The following is a 19,119-nucleotide window of genomic DNA, read 5'->3' as shown; positions in this document are numbered from 1 at the left end:
GATAAAGTGACTTGGAGCATAAGACAGAACATTTAAGAATGAATTAATCTTGCTAGCTTTATGGCTTGTTCTATAAACTGCAAGCACAGGGCCAAATGCTATCCTGGCACAGCTCCATTGACAATTTGATCCGCCACCTTCTTTTCTGAAAGTTTTTATTAAAACTAATTTACAGAATCTGTAAGACTATTTGCCCTGTATGTAACCCACTGTATTGTAAATTAAGACAGATTTGTAAGAGCTTAATTTATTCAGATAAACTAGATGCTAGCCAGAAACTAGAAATTTGACGTGAGAACTGGTTATTCTGCCTTTCAATATATTGATCTTAAAGAAAAGCTGTTTTCCAGCTGTTAAGACTGATTTATCTCAGAGGAACTAATCCCAGAGTGATATCAGTAGAAGGACCTGAGCTTGTGGAATAGAAATTAGGGTCTTGTGAATATTCCTGTGAGAAGTTAGAGTTTCCCCCCCCCCCCCAGCTTTTTTTCTTCCTGCTCTCAATGCTGTTTAGTTAAAGATGGTATGTAATGCAGCATCTACTGTGTTTAGTGTCCTTGGTTTTTGCTGGCCTTCAAGTTCAGTGTATAATGTCGATTCTACTATACTTTTCAGTATTCAAAATGTCAAAAGTTGGAGTTGAAGGTTTGGTAAGTACCTTTAACATTCCTAAGACAGCAAGGTATAAACTATAAGGCCAACTAACTTGATACTGGACTGTGAGGAGGAAAAATGCAAATAAACGGTTCTTGTTTGGCAGTTAATGTTTACTAAAAATCACTTCTCCCAAATTTCACCATTATTTCTACAACAGAAATTAACGTTATCCCTTTCGTAACATTGAATTACTCAAAATACAAGACAAGGATTTTCTTCATGGTGTTTGTCATTCGTGGCTTATAGATCAGCTCTGATATGTAGAAACGAAGGGTAATATGATGCTGGAACAGGTTTTTAAGAACTGTGTATTAACCAAAGACTTGGCATGTCTCCTTCCCCCCCACCCCCCCTGCAGCTTCTTTGAAGCCCATGCGTGACTGCGCACTATTTGATTCTTACTCTGAGTCGTTGCCAGGCGGTCAGCAGACTCGGGACTTCAGTCGGACTGAGGTAAGAAGGCATAAGCAGGGTAGTTACCTTGCAGAGTGCAGAGGAATAGCCCAGCTTCAGAATGACTGTGGTACGCGTAGCAGCAGAACTGCGAGTCTTTGAGAGGACTTCAGGAGTCTCTAAGTGTGCCATTAAGCCATCTCAGCCCCCTCTCTCAGCAATTCGTTCAGTGTGTGGAAAGGGCTGACAGGTTTTTCATAAGATATTCCCACGTAACAGAGTTCACAGTCGTCATTGAGGGACTCCAGCCTTGTGCGAGGATGTCTGCAGAGAAATAGACCTTAGCTGTTCGTGTCCCACGGGGCTGCATTTGGCCCTCCGGCGTTGGGAGCCAGCGATGAGGGGCAGAGCCCATGCTGCAGGAGGGGCGGTGTGGTGCAAGGACAGTGCTCAGGTGAAATCTCTCCTGAACCTGAATTGGTTGAAAATGGCAGGCTTCGGGTGCAGACCTTGTTCTAGTCAGGCACTCCTGACCGTGTAGCTCTTGAGTGTTTCTTCCGTTTACAGTGCTCCACTTCCACACTCGCTCCCCAGTTTTGATGATGAGAAGAAGAATGTCTTGGCCTGTCCTGATTCCTTGTACTTTGCTTCTTTGGGGACTGAAACTGTCCCAGATTTTGTACAGTATGGACATGCATAGTTCTGTTCTAAGTGATTCAGTCTCCATTTTAATATCCAGCCTTTTCATACTCTAAAGAACTACCATCTAGGGGTCTAGGTAGTAATTGTAAGGAGCCGGGAAGAGTGTTTTGAGGGAAGAATGGAGATCCATTGTAGCAATACCACAACAGATACCAGCCTTGTAATGGAAGACTGTTGCAAGCAAAACTAAATTAAGGAGAAGAGTTTATCACTGAGCTTAAAACCCAAAACTTTAAAGATCCCGTAAAGCTGAACTAACCACGGCCACAGAGTTGTGCCTGGATATTGCGACTCCGAATACATACGCTGTGGGATTTAAGGATTTAGTATTTAAGGTAGTGAATCAACTGGCAGACAGGCTGCAAGAACGGGCCCTTCTGACGCTGCTTCCAAGTTAAAAAGTAATGGTATGTCATGGCAGCTCAGCAAGGCTGTTCTCCAGTTATTTCCTCCCTATGCCTTGCTCTGGGGAGTTCCTGGGTCAGAACCCAGCCGTTCCCTCATCAAATTCAGCTCGGTGGTAGCAGCACCACCAAACAGACTCTCCTAAGCTGCTACAGAGCGCAACGTTCGCTTTGGGCAATGCTGCAGCCAATGTTTTGAGCATCCCGTTTATCTTTTGGAGCTGTTAAAATATATGCAGTCTCCCTGGGTGGTATTGCTCTCTGTGCAGCAGCTTGGCCAAAGTACAGCAGTCATACTGGGTTTTGAAAGCAGCGCCGCTGTCCTGGTAGTGCGGGCTGCTGGTACATTGGCAGCGTAGGCAGGTCCTTTACCGTAGCAGAACGGTCTTGTCCCTTGCATATGGCCTTATTTCGGAAGGGGGGTTCGCAGGGGGCTGAGAGATTGTGCCACAGGCCACGCTGCACTGGCACTTCTTCACTGTGCGGTCGTGTGGCAAAGCTCAACAGTCCCTTGAGAGTGTGCCTCATTAGCATACATGCATGTTGGTTTGCAATTTAAACAAACATAAGAGGCAAAATTCAAGGTGATTTGCATTGAAAACTCATTTTCTGATGTCAGCATGTCTGTGTATGTACGTATATACATAGCTCCATTTCCAGACTGCAGTAAGAGTCAACTGAGTATTTGAGTTAACTTGATGCATCAGCTTAAGATACTCGATTTTAGAGAGAATTATTTGTCTTCTGCTTAAAAACTGTCACGTCCCTGTTAGGATGGGGTTTTTTTTGGCGGTAAGCAAAACCCCTGAGTGTCAGCTTCTCTTTTTCACTTGTGTTTTCACGTGCATGTACAAATACACATGTATATATTAAAAAAAAAAAAAGAGATACAATATATAATTAAATTACATTAAAAATATATAATTATGTATCTTTTATACATATAATTAAAAAGCTTCAGTTTATGTAACTTCTTGACTTCAGAATCTACATCAGTATCTCTGTGGCCTAGGGAGCCCTTGTTTTTGTTAGGATACTGGCTTTGCAAGTGATTACCCAGATATGCAAAGTGGTCTTTGGTTATTGCAGAGTTGTGAGGAAGTTTGCTCTTTAGTAGCGCAGGCCTTGGGGCTGTGAGATTAGAACGTTCTTTTACATATTTCAGAAAGCTCAGAAATCTTGCTTTCAGAGTCATCTTGTGTTTCTTAGACATAAAATGTCATTTCAGTAACCTAACCATTACAATTTTATAATCTTATTAAATGTCAGTTTTTAGGCTCTTCTTGTTTGTGGTCCTTGAATGTATGTGCAGAGTAAGGATAAATCTAGAAGGAGATGATTTCCTAAGCAATTAAATTGTATGGTTTTTTGCTTTTTAGATTTTTCTGCTGCAGTGGAGATAATAGTAGGAATATTATAGTAATAATTAAATAGCTGTAGGGGGTATACAGCACAAAACGTAAAAAACCCAAACAAGCAACAAGTCCCCCATTTTAGGTTTAATTTTTAATTCGATTTTCAGCAGTTAAGCTTTCAGACCTCTTCTGCCTTATCTCTGCGCTCTCCTCCTTGAGACATTCTCACCATAACTGCTAATAACTTGCAGATTACTGTGCTGCCTTTGTAGTCAGATAATGTTCTTGGGGGAACAGTCGGATCTTCTGCTCCATTCCTAGGTTCTGCAAGGTGACAAGATGTTCTGCAAAATCAGGTTTGTTTTTTTTTATGGCTAGGTTGAAAACGAAGAAGAATCTGTGGCATGATTGACTGCTGGCTAAACACAGATAGTTTTACCTGACTATGTCACGATTGTTTGGCTGGTTTTGCTCCATTTCTTCACTGTCTGGGTCCTAGACATGCAGGGCAAAGCTCTCAATTGGTTTGTTTCAGGGCCTTGTTATTTTGGTCCTTTGTTATCCAAGATTAATGGACTATAAAATCTCTTCTCAAAACTGATTTGAGAATGATTTTGACTTGATTTTTTTTTTGTTCAGCTGATGTTTTTATGTTTAGAATTAATACACTGAATGAGTATCATTTGGAAGGTCAGTAATTCATCTCCCATTCATCTCCTTCTGTGGGAAGTGCTGTAATTCACTGCTGCAATTTAATTTGTAGCTTGGCTACTTGAGGAGATATAGTTTAGATACTTGATCACTACATTAAAAATATTATATTACCCATGCAATGAGTTACGCATTATCTCCATGTCTTTGTCTCTTTCCATGTCTTTGTCTCTTTCCACCTATCATCAATTCAGGCTGTTTAATTTAATTTCAGAAGACCATTTTTACTGTGCCTGCTGAACTACAGTACTGCAATGGAAACAGTTCTTGAATGCATCCATAAAGAAAATAATGGCAGGAGACAGGTCGCCTGAATGCTAGGCTTTGTTAAACTTACAAAACAGAAAGACTGCTAATGTTATGCTCGAGAATGACAAGGGTGACTGCTTGTTGTTAACCAAGGAGGTTTTGTCTTCCCATTTTTTTCTCTCAAGTTTTTGTCTCCCACTCTGGTTCTGGTCTGTCTTTTCCCTTTTTTTTTTTTTTCTTTTCCATTCCTTTGGCTCTTTTCCACAAGCTTTCTTGCTGCCAAAAGCTTAAAGATAAGACATGAGATTTTGCGCTATATGCATAAAATGACTGGCTGGGGCTGCTCTAAACTCCCTCAGAAATGCTCACAGTTCATTGAAATTTGTGAGAGTCATTCCATTGATTCAAGCATGCACTGAATTAGGTCTTTAGTCTGATGCTCTTTAGAGTGTCAGGGCTAGCTAGGGATGTGAAGTGTTTTGTTCAAACATTTTCAGAGTCCTCAAGCCATATTTTTGCTATGTTGCTTCCTCAGAAGCATTAGGGAATCCCACGTGCAACTTTATAAAATAGATCTCATTGCCCTTTACTCTGGACTTGGCCTTCTTGAATTACTGACTTGAGATTTTCTTTGCTTTTTTTTTTTAATGTCTGCAAAATCTATGTTTCTGAATTTTATTTTTTTTAGACCAAATGGATTCTAACCTCTTCCATGCTCCCTGGGAAGAAAACAGCATCACTTAATATTTAGGGAAGCTTGGGGTTTCTGACATGTGCTTTATTGTTGTTTTGGCTGCAGAGTATATCCTTGTTCTTACAGATAATGGTAATGGAATTGGTTTCTGGTTCCTTCTTGTGAGCTATGCAGCAGAAGTTACAAGAACAACAAATGCCTATATAGTATAAGTTGCTGCTGAAATAAAGAGAAGTTAAGGAATAAGATTGGGGAGAAGTTCCCTGTTTTCCCATCAGAGGCCTGAACGGGCCTCCCGCAGACATGCTGATGAAATTTGTTTTTCCCATCTCAATGACTGCATGTTGAAAGAAAAGAGTAGTCCAAGGACCAGCCACCTCAGCCGGAAGACTTCAGATGCAGAACTACATGGCTCTGCAGTACGGCTTGAGTTTTGACTAGAGAGACTGTTCTGAGTGAGTCCTGGTGAGGCTGCACCTCGAATACTGTGTTCAGTTTTGGGCCCCTCACTACAAGAAGGACGTTGAGGTGCTGGAGCGTGTCCAGAGAAGGGCAACGAGGCTGGTGAAGGGGTCTGGAGCACAAGTCTTATGAGGAGCGGCTGAGGGCACTGGGGTTGTTTAGCCTGAAGAAAAGGAGGCTGAGGGGAGACCTCATCGCTCTCTACAACTACCTGAAAGGGGGTTGTAGAGAGGTGGGTGTCGGTCTCTTCTCCCAAGTAACTAGCGATAGGACAAGAGGAAATGGCCTCAAGTTGTGCCAGGGGAGGTTTAGATTGGATGTGAGGAAAAATTTCTTTACTGAAGGAGTGGTGAAACATTGGAACAGGCTGCCCAGGGAAGTGGTTGAGTCCCCATCCCTGGAAGTATTTAAAAGATGTGTCAATGAGGCGCTTAGGGACATGGTTTAGTGGGCATGGTGGTGTTGGGTTGATGGTTGGACTCGATGATCTTAGAGGTCTTTTCCAACCTTAATGATTCTATGATTCTGTGATGGAGGCTGACTCTTGTGAAGGGGCTGGAGAAGGTATCCTCAACCCTAACGCAGGTGTTACACCCAAAAAGAAAAGAAAACACAGAATGACGTTGCTCTGTTGTGAGAACTCTCCTTACATATATTCCTTAGTTCCTTGTGAGTCACTGTTGAAGTGCTTCTCAAACTAATTTCAGGTGTGGAACTGCTGTACCTTGGAAAGCAGAGTTATAGTTGTCTTTTTGAAGGTCCTCTATGCTTCTTTATTTTACAAAGCAAACCGTGGTGCAAGAGAGAATGTGATCTTTATTTGTGTTGGTCTGTATTAAATATTTGACTGCAGAAATGTGGGTGCTATGCCAATCAGTATGATAAATACATCTTCTTTCTTTAAGAAGGCAACAGCTGAAGAGGTACCTGATAACTCTGCCCTGTTACAAGATGCAAAGAAAGATGACAAACAAGGTATTCAAATAAATCACTTCCCCCTCCCCCCCCCCCGTTATGGGTTAAGTTCTGTGTGTTATTAGTAATACCATATATTTGCTGACAGAAGCAATGCTATTTTTAATTTCTAAGCTGGCTATGTGTTGCTATGGATTTAAAAGCAAGACATTGCTTTTAAATAATTGACAGCAGCTGAGTTGAAGACAAACAAATGGATGTGTTTGCTTGAAAATTAGTTCTGTCATATGCAAATGATATGAAATGCACCTTCTAGAATATGTCTAGCCCTAAGACAATTAATGTTGCAGTTCTTATTTTAACAAAGTTGTAATTGTTGTTACCAGGAATTTTGTAAGAGTAAAGACTACATTGTGCCAAACTTTGGATTTCCCTTTTTGCAGGAAATAGCAACACTTCAAAATTAGTTTTTATTCCTATTAAAAAAAACCCCAACCTGTATTTTCTTGCAAAACAAAAGTTTTGGACAAACTGGATTGAAAAGACTCGATTCATTTATTTCCCTTGAAATCCATCAGCAGCAAGCCATGTGAAATTGAAGTGATCTTTTTCTTCTTCCACTCAGCAGCTACTAGGGCTTCCAGAATTGGTGCTAGATCATCACACAGTCATTCCCTTTTACATGCCCTTTCCCTGACCTTTCAGGTTCTCTGTGGAAACAAAACAGTTGTGGGTATTTTGTTGCCTTATTCTCAGAGCTGTGGATTATACATTAATAAAAAAAAATTACACATCTTGACCTCCCAGCTGTCCACATGCTGAGGTTGCATCAGAGCTGTGAGACCAGGTAATCTACATTCCTGAATCACCTTCCACACCCAGGTGTGACCGAGTTTGGCAGATTCCCAGTGTCCCTGGTTCAAAGAAGGGTTGTCAGAGTTGACAGGTGTTTGTAAAACATTTTGACAAGTCAGCATATTCCAAGAAATTCATGTTTTGTTGACAAGGTTTGTTTTGTTGTAAAATTCGTAATGGACAAGAGCAGGACTTGAACCTTGAAGGTTATTGCTTTCATGTCTCTAGGGCAGATTTACTTTTTACTCGGGGAATCTTTTTTTCTTCCCTGTGTAGGTGAAAAACTTGTGCTTTGCTCTTGGTAGCTGACATGTTAAGTCAGATGGGAAGCTGCTTTGGTACATGCAGTCCTTCAGGGCTGAAGATTTGCTGTATTTATGACATGGATTCCTACCTCTTCAGCCAAAGAACAAGTGCTCTTGTTCTACCATTTATTGCTATTCTGACAGATGAAAGAGCAGATAACTCTCCTGACTGAGGAGATCTCCCTAGAAATAAACAACCTGTAGTTCAGGACTCGAAGCAAATTCTCCTGCGTTTTCAAAACTATACAACTAAATTAGCTCCACTCTGCCAGGTTTTAATATAGTTAAATGTGGAAGATAATGTAAATAGAACTGGATCATGAGAACCAGACTTTTCCCACGTTTTATTTGATAAAGGCAGATGGAGATGAGAGACTTCATTCCAAGTGGTCATTTATAATACTGTGTATTACAGTACATTAAAATACGCTACAAGGTATTATTTGGCAATTTGGGCATAGGTCTTTCTGTTCTTAACTCTTGTGCTCTTTAACAGTTGTTACTTTTTTGAGTGCTTGGGTGTTCTGAGGGTATTTGGCTACTTCTGTTTTCTTTTCGAGTATGTTTACCATTATTAGACGTTCTAAGTAATACTGGTTTAGATGCTTCTTTCTCAGAGCTGATACCTGTAGATTTTACCTGCAAATACTTAAAGTAATTTTCGTTGTTTTGTTTTTTTTTAATTAAGCTCTTAAAGTAAGCACTGTTCTCAAAACGATACCAAAGGAATTTCAGCACTTGACTGTGAAAACAGGTAAGAAGAACAAAATTGACGTTACTTCCATTAGAATTTTGATCAAATATTTTTATATCACAGTAAGCCTAAATTAATGTAACTTGATTAATTTTTTTAAGATCCTTTTGCTCTCATACTATTTTACTACCGAAATTAGCTTTTACCTCATAATGACTACTACTTGCAAAATTAATTAGTACTTCAGGTTGTCCAAAGGTTTTCTTGCTTTCTTTCCCTTGTTGTTAGCATATGTGCATTCTTCATGTGTGGGAAGTATTTTTAACATAGCATTTGGTAAGCAGTCTGAATTTTGTTTTTCTGTACTACAAATGAGATGCCAGAGCAGAATATTGTACCTCTTGATAAAAGCTCTTCTCAAGTATGGAATAAGTATTCAGTAACTATTCTGATGTGGCCTGTTTCTTTGTAAAAACTGAGCTTTCATATCTTCTGTCAAGGAGTTTAAGGGTAGATAGCCTTTTGGAAACACAGACCTTGTGGCACTTACAGCACTAATGTAAGCTTTTGGTTCGGGGGGGGCGTTTCTGTGTTGAAACCACCCCTGATTTTTCTCTCTCCAACTCCAACATACACTCCTTGTTCCTATCATACTGGAAAGTGTTATTTCTGGAATGGCATATGTCAAAATTGCTTAGTTGCTCCAGAAAGTTCCCATGCATTCAGTTCAGTTCATCAGACCTCCCTTGCCTTCCTCTTTGTTAATCTCTTTCCTAGAGTGGTAAGAGTGTTTGCAAGCCCTCCCTAGTCCCAGTCAAGCTAAAGTCTGGACTTGCTTTCTTTTCCTTTTGCATAAATGTTTTTACTTGTGAAGATATCCTTGATTAAGAAAACTGACCCCACGTGTCTGTCACAGCAGTTTTGTCTTATAGCTCGATTTATTTATGGCTGCTCAACAGCTGCATGCCTCATTTCCCAACTCTTTTTTTCCTGGCGTCTTCCCAAACACTTGGCAGCTGCCAGATTTCCTATCTTCAGCTCCCATTCTCGAATGATTGCTGCTTCTCCTTCACACACACACACTCTTACACTTCCCTCTCAGGGGGAGAGGAGGGTGGTTGCAAGACTTTCAGTTCTGTTCTCTTCCCCACCATTTTGCCCAGGAGTGCCCCAGGCAGTTTTATTTTCAGTTCAGCAATTCCATCTTCGGTACGCTTAGGGAAAAAAAACTGTTGTCACCTGCACATCTCCTCTGCCACTGTCCTCTTTCCCCCATGTCCTTCATCTCCAAGTCAGGGAGGTCTTCTGGATGTTGCTGTGCTCCTCCAGCAGCGTTGCTGTGTTTGTATACCAAGGGAGACAGTGGCAGAGTTTCACCCCATCGCCATGAGTCCTGTCACTGTAGGGGTTTCACCCTCGCTGTCCTGCACATTGAGGGTTTGAGCAAGCACATTCTCAGGTTGCATGATGTGACTGATGTTAGAAGTAAAAATGTTTATGCAGTGGGCTAGATACAGCACAGTAATTGAGTGGTTATTTTGGAACTGGTCATCATTCTGAAAGGTCATTGTAATCATTAACCTTCAGGATGAAAACTCAGTTGGGATGAAGCGGGAGAAATTTTACATCCTGCTGTGGTTATCGGTTTGGGCTGTTTATGTAAATTCAGGAAAAGATGATGTTGCTGTGGTTCATTATGGGAAAGTTTTCTTTGCCATCAGGAGGATTAGAAATTTGAAGTTAGTAAAAACTTTATATGCTCGGCATGTCCAAATATCTGGCCAGTTTATGTAGGCTCATAAGTGCAAGACCATTGTTGGCCTTAGACATTTAAAGGATTAAGGGCCAAATTTGTGACCATTTAAATTGTACATTTCTGCCTAGGCCACCAATGAGAGGTAATAGATGAGTCAGCGTGGGTGATTTAAACTAGTGGGGAATTCTTTGTTTTTTCCTTAGCAGTGTAGCACACTTGCACCTTTTATAGTACAGTTTTCCATCCGATTATCAGCCTGTAAAGCAAGGAGGCACCAGCTGAGTATAAGCCGTCAGGCTACAGCCAAAAGTTACTGAGCCTGCATCCTTAGGAATGTCTAAATTAAGTTGTATTGGGAGAGGGGGGTGGGAGCAGTTAAACACCCAAAACAGGAGCCTTCACAGTCTCCTATGGTGTGAATGAATAAATAAGAGTTCATCATTGTATGTGATTTTAATTAGTGCAGACCAGGCTGTTCAGTTCATCAGGCTCTACTACTCCAGGAATTGTACAAACTTTTAAATAATAAATGTAATTAATTTACTCAACAGCTTTAATTTTATATCAGTTTCATGTAAGTGAGGCTTATGTATCCATAGCAATAGAAATACAGAAAATTCATGAACTGGATAAATAGTTTTGTATAGTCTTGAATGATTATGTCGTGTGTGTTTATAAACCTGCATCTCAAACACAAAGTCGCACAGACTGAGTGTACCAAAATAACTGCACATTTTATGGAAAGCCTGTCACAATTATTTGTATGTCCTAATAATGAACTACCTGCTTTATAATATTTTTTTATATTAGACTTCTTTTGAAAGGTAAAGCTAAGTCTGGGTATTGTGTAATTGTAACCTTGAATTTCCTGATTTTTCAAAAGCTTAAAAGAAAATCCTTGACAGTAGTATTCTATTGCTATTCTTTTTTATTAGTAGTCATTTCGGGATTCTCTCTTCCTTGTATGCTTTCCTGTTTACCTCAACAAGATGTCCTCGGGGAGTTTGGATGTCAGTTTTACCTGCAGATTTTTAGAAGAAAGGCTTTCTAAAAGAAGTATGAACAGAATTACGGTCTCCATAAAAGAAGGAAAATTTGAAGGTTCTTAAACATGGCTTAGCTTGGAAAGGATTTATACTTCCTATTTCTAAGTGGCATATATTTAATAATTATGCATGTAATTTAATAATCAGCATTTTCAGCATTGGAAAAATTGGGTCATGTGGCTGTAGGGAAGCAGTTTCTAAAGTTGTATTCTCTGGGAGTTTGACAGAGAGAGAGAGAAGGATTATCACCACTGCATATTTTAATAATAGTTTCCTCTCCCCTTTAGTTGCTAGGAAGAGTTTGTTGCACAGAAATCTGGAATGACTGTGGGCCAATTTGCTGGTGACAATAATCTACTAGAACTTGGTTTATAAGTGGTTTTTTGTGTCACTGCCAGCTACATTTCGGTTTATTCCATCCAAAGCACCAACTAGCACTGCATGACCTTAAAAGCAGTTTCTTTTATGAAGAAATAGTGTGTGGCTAATACATGTGCCATATGCTGCTTCTTGTCTTCTGTGAGCCTAAAGCCTCCTATGGAGGGTCTATGCAGTAGTACAATGCAAGCCATTATAAAGTCAGTATTTGCCAGCTGCTACCACAGGTAGCTCCTGCTCTGTGTTTTGGGGGATCTGTTATATTCTCAAGTAGTGCTGTATAGTAGCTGGTGATAAATGTCTGACTTTGGAGTAGGCATATATCTGAAGGAAGCTAGAAACTCTGAGAATTGTTTTTTTTTTCCCCAACCTACTTGCTTCTCTTAAGTGTTGTACCTTGATTAGCAGAATGGGAAAAGTACAAGGATTCACTTTGTGTGTGCATTGGTATCATTGATGCTGCTGTAGTACGAGGATATCTCAGTGGGCTGAATTTGAAAGCAATCACACAGATACGTTTTCTCAAAATTATCTGATGTTAGCAAGGAGAGTAACAGAAAAGTCACAAAAAGACTATGTAAACCAAGGAACAGCCTCGAGGAATTACCCAGAGAAGGTAAGTCAGCATTGTTGTTTTCCTGTCACATAAAACCTGCATGTGGCAGGATATTTGGAATTCATCCAAATAAAAGAAACCAATTTTTACATTGTTAGAAATGTGTTTGATGAACATTTAGCCTGGAAAGCTTTTTACCTTCAAATATCTTTCCTTCCCAATGTCAAAGTAGTCTCAACCTGATGTGTTAATTTTGGTTTTTTGTGTGGTAAGAAGATGTATGTTTATACTAATTAGTTAAAGTATGTAGGAAGGACATAAACGTTCGTGCTTTGGGAAGCAGGACAGCTAATACATATCTGGGCTAGGAGTAAGATGTTTTCTGTGGAAAGTTTATGCTATTCCTTATGTTGCTTTGTCACAACTACACGCAGGAGTACAGGTCAGAGCTGTCAGACTTATTGCTTTTCCTGTGTTCTGGTAACCAAATTAACAGGTGAAGGTCTGCCTAAATGTGGGCTTTTGAATTCTTAGGACATTCTACACATTCTTAGGACACACTACAAAAACAAAGGGGAAGGAGAAGCGAAAATCAATCCCCGTTTCTCATGTGAGATGAACACACTCTCACATCCACATTTGCAACACTCACATTTTCAATGAACACTGATCCTTCAGCTAAAGGTGTTTATTTAAAATATGATGTTTTAGTCGTTCTTTTTTTTTTTTTTTCTGTTTCAGCTGCTCAGGAATCTAATGCACTTAAAGCCAGACCACGATCCAGGTACTGCTTTCATTTCTATTTCAGGAGAAGACATATCTTCCTCTGGTGTTAGACACAAGGTTTAAGAACTGGTGTTGCATTTTTAGATTTTTTTTTTTTTTTAAATTGGTGTTGTGCTGAAAGTCCAGCTCAGATAAAAGACAGATTTAGCAGGAGAGATCTGTAAGCTATAGACCCTACATGAGTACTGCCTAGAGCCCTACGATTTCTGGTCGTAAGGCGCTGGGACTTTTGCCTGTCTGCCCAGCCCCGCTGCCTTGTTGGGGTGGTGACTGCCTCCAGCCCTGCCCCAGGGGCATCGTGGTGGGACAGCGGGGACCACCCCATTGCAGGGAACGCTCTCAGCAATTTTGTGCTGTTGAAACCTGCACAGTGGTTGCATATGGAGGGATATGCATATGCACACTCCCACAGAAACAGCAGTAGTAGCTCAGCTCTCGGATGTGGGTGAATGAATCCTTTCGTTGGCGTGCATGCACTTGACTATGGCTGGTTGGTGTGTGATGGAAGGACTTACGGACTTAGACTGTTGTGAGCTAGAAATGACACCTGCTGAATTTCGATGTTTGAAAGAAAAGGGAAACTTGTGCCGGAAAACATGGTGTATAAATAGATTACGTGTTGGGTTTGGCTGTTCACCATTCTGGTGTGGAGCCATATCGTGCATTCACCTTCAAACCTTTTTTTGGTGCTAGTTAGGGGGCTTCATTTCTTTTTCTTAGGCAATGAGAGTATAATCAGGAGCTCCCTCCTTATAAGCTTGTCAAAGCCTGCTAATAAGAGAGGATCAGCTATAAACATGATGAATGAAGATTGAAATCCTCTGTTCTTAGGACCTACATCCAGGAAGGCTGAACTGCCTTGTGTGCTATTTTTCTGCTGCTAGCCAAAACTTTTTAGTTTTCATACTGTTTTAAATTTTCTTGCTGTGTTACTGAATCATAAATTGCAAATATGCAAAAAATGTGTAAAAAGTATTTTATGCAAAAATGCATAAAATAGCAAATGCTTAAACAAGTTTGAAAAAAGTCACTTGCATGTGACTACTGTGTCACATATGACTGTCTCACATCTGACTATATGTCACTACTTCAATGCAGAAGTTGAGACTAAAGATTCCTGAGCACATCCTTGAACTCAGACCTTCTGCTGCACTTGTCCTGCGTAGCCTGGAGGGCTCTATAACCTCGAAGATCTCTGTCTTCATGTGTGCCTGACCACTAGAGGCTATAATTCGAGTCTGTTACAGCTCTCAGCTCTGGAGCCTGGCTTTCTAGCCTAAGCTGTGCAGATTCTTAGCTGCTGACTTAACTGACTTTTAGGTGCCAGGTCCGCCTGCCACAAGCAACAATTCACTGTCACAGGGCTCTGTGTTGGCGCTGCTGGGGCAGGCATATTTCTGCCTGGTAGCTGCTATCTTGTAAAAAAAAAATTAAAAATCTCAAACTGTCAGGTTGTACAATTTTAATGCAAGTAAAATATACACCGCATAATATGGGAAGTAAAAGTATAAAACCTTAAGATCCTGGTTCAAAACTTTCCCATTTATTTCAGGGTGGCTGGCTTAGGTCTGATATGGTAAGGCTGTGGAATTCAAAACTCTTATCAAGACAAAAAATTCAGCATCAGCAGAGGTTTTTGTCACATGTAAATTTTGAAGCACTTACGGCTTTCACTCCTGTATTTGTTAAAGTTTACATCAGAAACGTAGGATCAGCATTGCCAAATGTCTGTCCCGCTAAAGAGCTGTTTTGTAACAACAGCCTGTTTGGCAAAAAAAGATCTCTTTCCCATTAGTGGGAGTTATTTCTGTTCTACTCGAATGTGTTTTTGGTCTTGCCTGTCATGCGTAATGTGTTACAGTAAGTGTAACATCTCACATTGTCAATGCTCATTTTGAACAAAGCTCTCGGTCTTGCAGAAAAACTGGTAACTACAACAGCTGCAAAATATTGGACACTATTCAGCAAAATCAAAATTCTTAGCAAATGCACTGCATTGGGATTAATGGGTTGTGGAAGGGCCTAGAAAGGTGCACTGAGACATGTATTTGACCAGTGTTGATCACTTTGGAGTCATTCAGTTTTTCTGGATTTTGTGGAATTTGGTGACTGTTTGCTATGAAAAAATTATTCTGATAGTTAGAATATTATAAATTACAGAATGTGTACTTGCAAGAAGTAGGTTGAAGCTGTATCTGTATAGACACTACCCTCACAGTGGGGAAAGGCAACAGAAACTGTAAGGGGTGTGTGTGTGGGAATTTTTCTACTCAAGTTTATTCAAAATAGTTGCTACGATTATCCTGTTGACAGTTAAAGTTATGTAAGAAGGCCTGAAGCTGTGATATAAAAGGCCTTAAAAAATACTAGCCCTGTAAGCATGACCCGTGCCTTCACCCAGACGTGTAGGTCCCTCTGTTGCCAAATAAATCTGTTTTGTTATAAGGGGGAACTTCTAGTCATTAGGGCAAGGAATTTCCACCATGAACCTGAGTTCTGGTCAGTGCATTTTTAGGTACTATTCACTGTAGTTGTTTAAAATGAATTTCTGAAATAAAATATTTTCTTCTCCCCCCCCCGCCCCGTCCCTTTCCTCCTTAGGTCTTATTCTAGCACATCAATAGAAGATGCTATGAAAAAGGGAGAAGAGCCCCCTACTCCACCTCCAAGGCCACAGAAATCACATTCCAGAGCTTCCTCTTTGGATCTGAACAGAGTATTTCAACAAAACACACAAGGTAAAGTTTGCTTGCTTTCCCCCTTTTGAGACCCTTTAGGTTAGCTGCATACTTGGCAACTTGATCTGTTTGCACAAATGCTTGACAGTATGTGCATGTGCTCACCTTTGCTATAGACAGCAATACTCAGCAGAAGAAGCTGCACTTTCTTGCATTATATCGTCATGAGGGGAAAAATCACTGTTGCTGTAATTAAGGTGATTATAATGTTTTCTGGCACGATAATGGGAAGCTTAACATATGGTAGTCTGTCATCGCTGACTGTTTATAACTAGTCTGGCTGTTTAGACAATTCTCATCAGTAACTACAATATATTTGATTTTTATTACTATTAGTTTTTTTGTAGTTCAGAAGCAGAAAGAAAACCCTTAATGTTTAAACTGGGAGAAAGTGAAATTTCTCGTGTGCAAATATTTTTGATGTTAAAGCCTTCCATATGCTTGGGGGCAATCAGAAACCATTCTTTGAGTAAAAAGAAAGGGTAATTTCTTTTGACACGGGTGCATGTTGAGGGGAGAGAAAGAAAATGTAGAATAGTAGCTGGAGTGAACTGAAAGAAAACGGCTCTCCAGCTCGTTAGTGTTTGAGCGGTCCTTTTGCGTTGCACAGTGAGCGGTGGAAAGAGGAGCTGTTTGTTCATGGCAGCAGTCACCTAGCATCGCTGTGCTTTAGCAGTGTCCTTGAACCAGACCAGAGCTTTAGGCGGCGCACACCGATCATCTGACTCAAGGACTAGGTTAAACATGGTAATGTTTATGCTTCAGAAGAAAGCCAAGTTTTGACTGTGTCAAGGAATGTTTTAACTGGGCTCTCTAATGTGGTTGTTGGAGTAGAAAAGAAAGAGTTTCACCTCTTGCTATATGGGACTTTTTTTTTTGTGCAAACACCAGACAGAATTCAAGAGTCCTGCTATGTGTGCTGAACCCTGAAACTCAGTAGGAGTAAACATTTTTTTTCTGCCTTACACAGAGAAGCGATTCCTGATCTTTGACTGTGGTTCCTGTTCAGGGATCCGTTGCCTCCAATTTTGATTTCATTATATACATCAAAATAAAACCCCAAACAGAGCCAAGTACACATTTTCTAAGGCAGCAAATCCTCTCAGAATCCAGATAAAAAGTATAACTGGAAGGAAATAAACTTGGATTTAAGTTTCTCTTGGAACACAAATGAAAGGAGAATGTAAATTCTCAAAGGCGGCTTTCTGTGAATGAAAAGTAACATCTTGCTTTTGAAATGGATTGTTTTGAAAGTCACCATTACTTTTGAAGTAAAGTAATGATTTCTTCTGGGCAACTTACAAACTGACTGTGTTATAGTGAGTGCAGGGAAGGATAACTCGTCCTATCAATACTTTTTGGAGGGTTTCCTTACTGGAAATGGGGCGATTAAGTAAGGATATGCAGCTGATTGCTTGCAAATAAAGAAAGTGCTTTGGTCACCCTAAAACTGTTCATCATATTCGGTTCAAATTTACCACTGTTTATAGTTGGAACAAAAATTGGCTCTAGGTTGACAAAACCTGAAGTATAGCGTGCTACCAAGTTGCAGAAATGTGGAAGGTCTCCCAGAGGTTCAGCTTCTACTCCTGTACCTGCAGTGTGTTGGCCTGTCATTTTTTGCTCTCTTGGATGTGCCCTGATGGCAATGCTAAATATTTGTGGTGGTCATCTTCCTCTAATGGAGCAGCTCTATTTTGTGTCAAAAATGTAAATACTCATTGGGAAAGAATAAGGAGGAATTTGTAGCCTTGAAGGATTTAAGGAAGAACTTGTTAAAAAATTTGTAGCCCACCCCAAAGAAGGGTTCCAGTTCAAATAAATCTGCATCATTAGAAGGAGGGGATTTAAATCAACCCATCCGAGCTCACCCAAGTACCATGGTGCATTTACCTTGGTCTGCTTTGAAGTAAAATGTCAGCATTGGAAGTCATATTTTCAATTCTTCGTTCCATGAAGAAACATGTGCACGCTCTTTCCGGTTGTTAGGCCCTGAATAGCTGTTATTCTGCAACCTCCTATTGATGATGTGGTTTTATACAGCTGCTTTCTTTTCTTCCACTTCTCTTGTTTTGGTCACCTCACTTTTTTCATCCTTTTTTTTCATCCTTTTCCCTACTGATCTTGCTTCTCAGTAGAAATTCCAGTCTCATCATTTTCAGATACCTTTTTCATCTAGAGACAGTTCTTCCTCAGGGAGTGGTCATTTTTTCAGAGCCAAACTCTTTGCTGAGGTGCACTTTGCACTTTTTAAAAAGGCGGTTTGTAGGAAGACAGAGGGTCTGAGCACTGTCACCTTAAACCGAAGAGTCTCGCCGAAAAGAAAGTGTGTGTGCGTGTTTGTGTGAAGTAAATTGCACACAGTTGTATAATAACAAGCTGTATTCTTATTTCTGCTGAGAGTGTAAAAATGAAGTTAGAATAGTTTCCATCTGCCATCAGAAGATACGGTTACAGATTTACAATATAGATGATGTAGTGTCAATGTACTATTTAGGTTTCTTGGCTATTGGGATAATACAGCCTGGCATAAATATCGAACCTGATGTGTTTCTATCCACAGGTCAGCTGATTACTTTCTGTCCTAATGTAGTCTTGACTGAATTTTTGCTTTACGTTTTCCCCCTGCCTGCCTGCCTTCCTAGGTTTTCAAAAATAGTCTCATTGTCACAGCTGAATTACAAAAATTAGCTAGAATGACCATCCCTTCTAGCACCACCATATTGCCTAGTGTCAGTACAGAAAACCAGACTGTAAAATCAACCATTTTAATAGCTTTCAGGTTATATCCAACATGATTAGAATAATCCCATTTTGGTACATTAGTTTTTGTCCTCCTAATTCTTGTTCAGAAATAATTCTGATTTTGGGAGTTTGTTGGATAATCTGCTCCCAGACCTGCAAAGGAGTGCTCAGTAGTATTGAGTTTTATTTTCAGTTCCTCGTTGGTCATGTTCATCTTATAGGTATCACTTCTTTAATTGTAAAGCTATCAGTGGTTTGGAGCATTTTTTTGTTTATTTCATTTTTAAAGGGCAGAAAAAGAAAAATCTCTTTTCTTCAAGTAAATTCAGCCAAAGCTGTGGCAGATCCTTGTTGCGGGCACTAGTTTTTTTGGGGGGTATTTTTATTTGTTTTTCATTTACTGCTGCTATATCATGTTTGCCACCATCTTATGATGCCCCTCTCCTGGCAAGTATACACAGAGAAAATTTATGCATGATGGCTGGGATGTCCAGCAATGCATTAGCCACAGAAACTGTGCTTTAAAATTGTTGAGTTGGGACATAACTGCACTTGAAGGAGGCGCTTTCATTCATACTCTGTAGCTGCACTCTTCTGGGATGCTATAAGTAGTGTTACCCAGGAAAAACTTAAAAAACCAAGAGAACTTATTGAAAGGCTCCACCTTCTGAAATGTCCATACATGAATTTCTGTTAAGAGATGTTAAAAGACAGAAAT

The 19,119-nt window shown here is 40.1% G+C and overlaps 1 protein-coding gene across 4 annotated transcripts in view; it reads left to right on the top strand.

Annotated features, from left to right (window-relative positions):
* REPS2 (RALBP1 associated Eps domain containing 2) overlaps nucleotides 1–19,119 on the top strand; it is a 104,015-nt gene that overhangs the window by 50,571 nt on the left and 34,325 nt on the right. For 3 of the 4 annotated variants that reach the window (XM_076356950.1, XM_076356933.1, XM_076356958.1), the window contains exons 9-13: nucleotides 1,016–1,110; nucleotides 6,533–6,602; nucleotides 8,391–8,456; nucleotides 12,874–12,916; nucleotides 15,520–15,656. In XM_076356950.1, coding sequence (XP_076213065.1) covers nucleotides 1,016–1,110; nucleotides 6,533–6,602; nucleotides 8,391–8,456; nucleotides 12,874–12,916; nucleotides 15,520–15,656 — 411 coding nt within the window. The remainder of the gene's footprint in view (nucleotides 1–1,015; nucleotides 1,111–6,532; nucleotides 6,603–8,390; nucleotides 8,457–12,873; nucleotides 12,917–15,519; nucleotides 15,657–19,119) is intronic. The other variant, XM_076356942.1, reaches the window with a different exon arrangement.

This window comes from Aptenodytes patagonicus, chromosome 1 (assembly GCF_965638725.1).
Source record: "Aptenodytes patagonicus chromosome 1, bAptPat1.pri.cur, whole genome shotgun sequence".
NCBI classification, from domain to species: Eukaryota; Metazoa; Chordata; class Aves; order Sphenisciformes; family Spheniscidae; genus Aptenodytes; species Aptenodytes patagonicus.
This window is presented reverse-complemented; position numbering and strand designations above follow the sequence as displayed.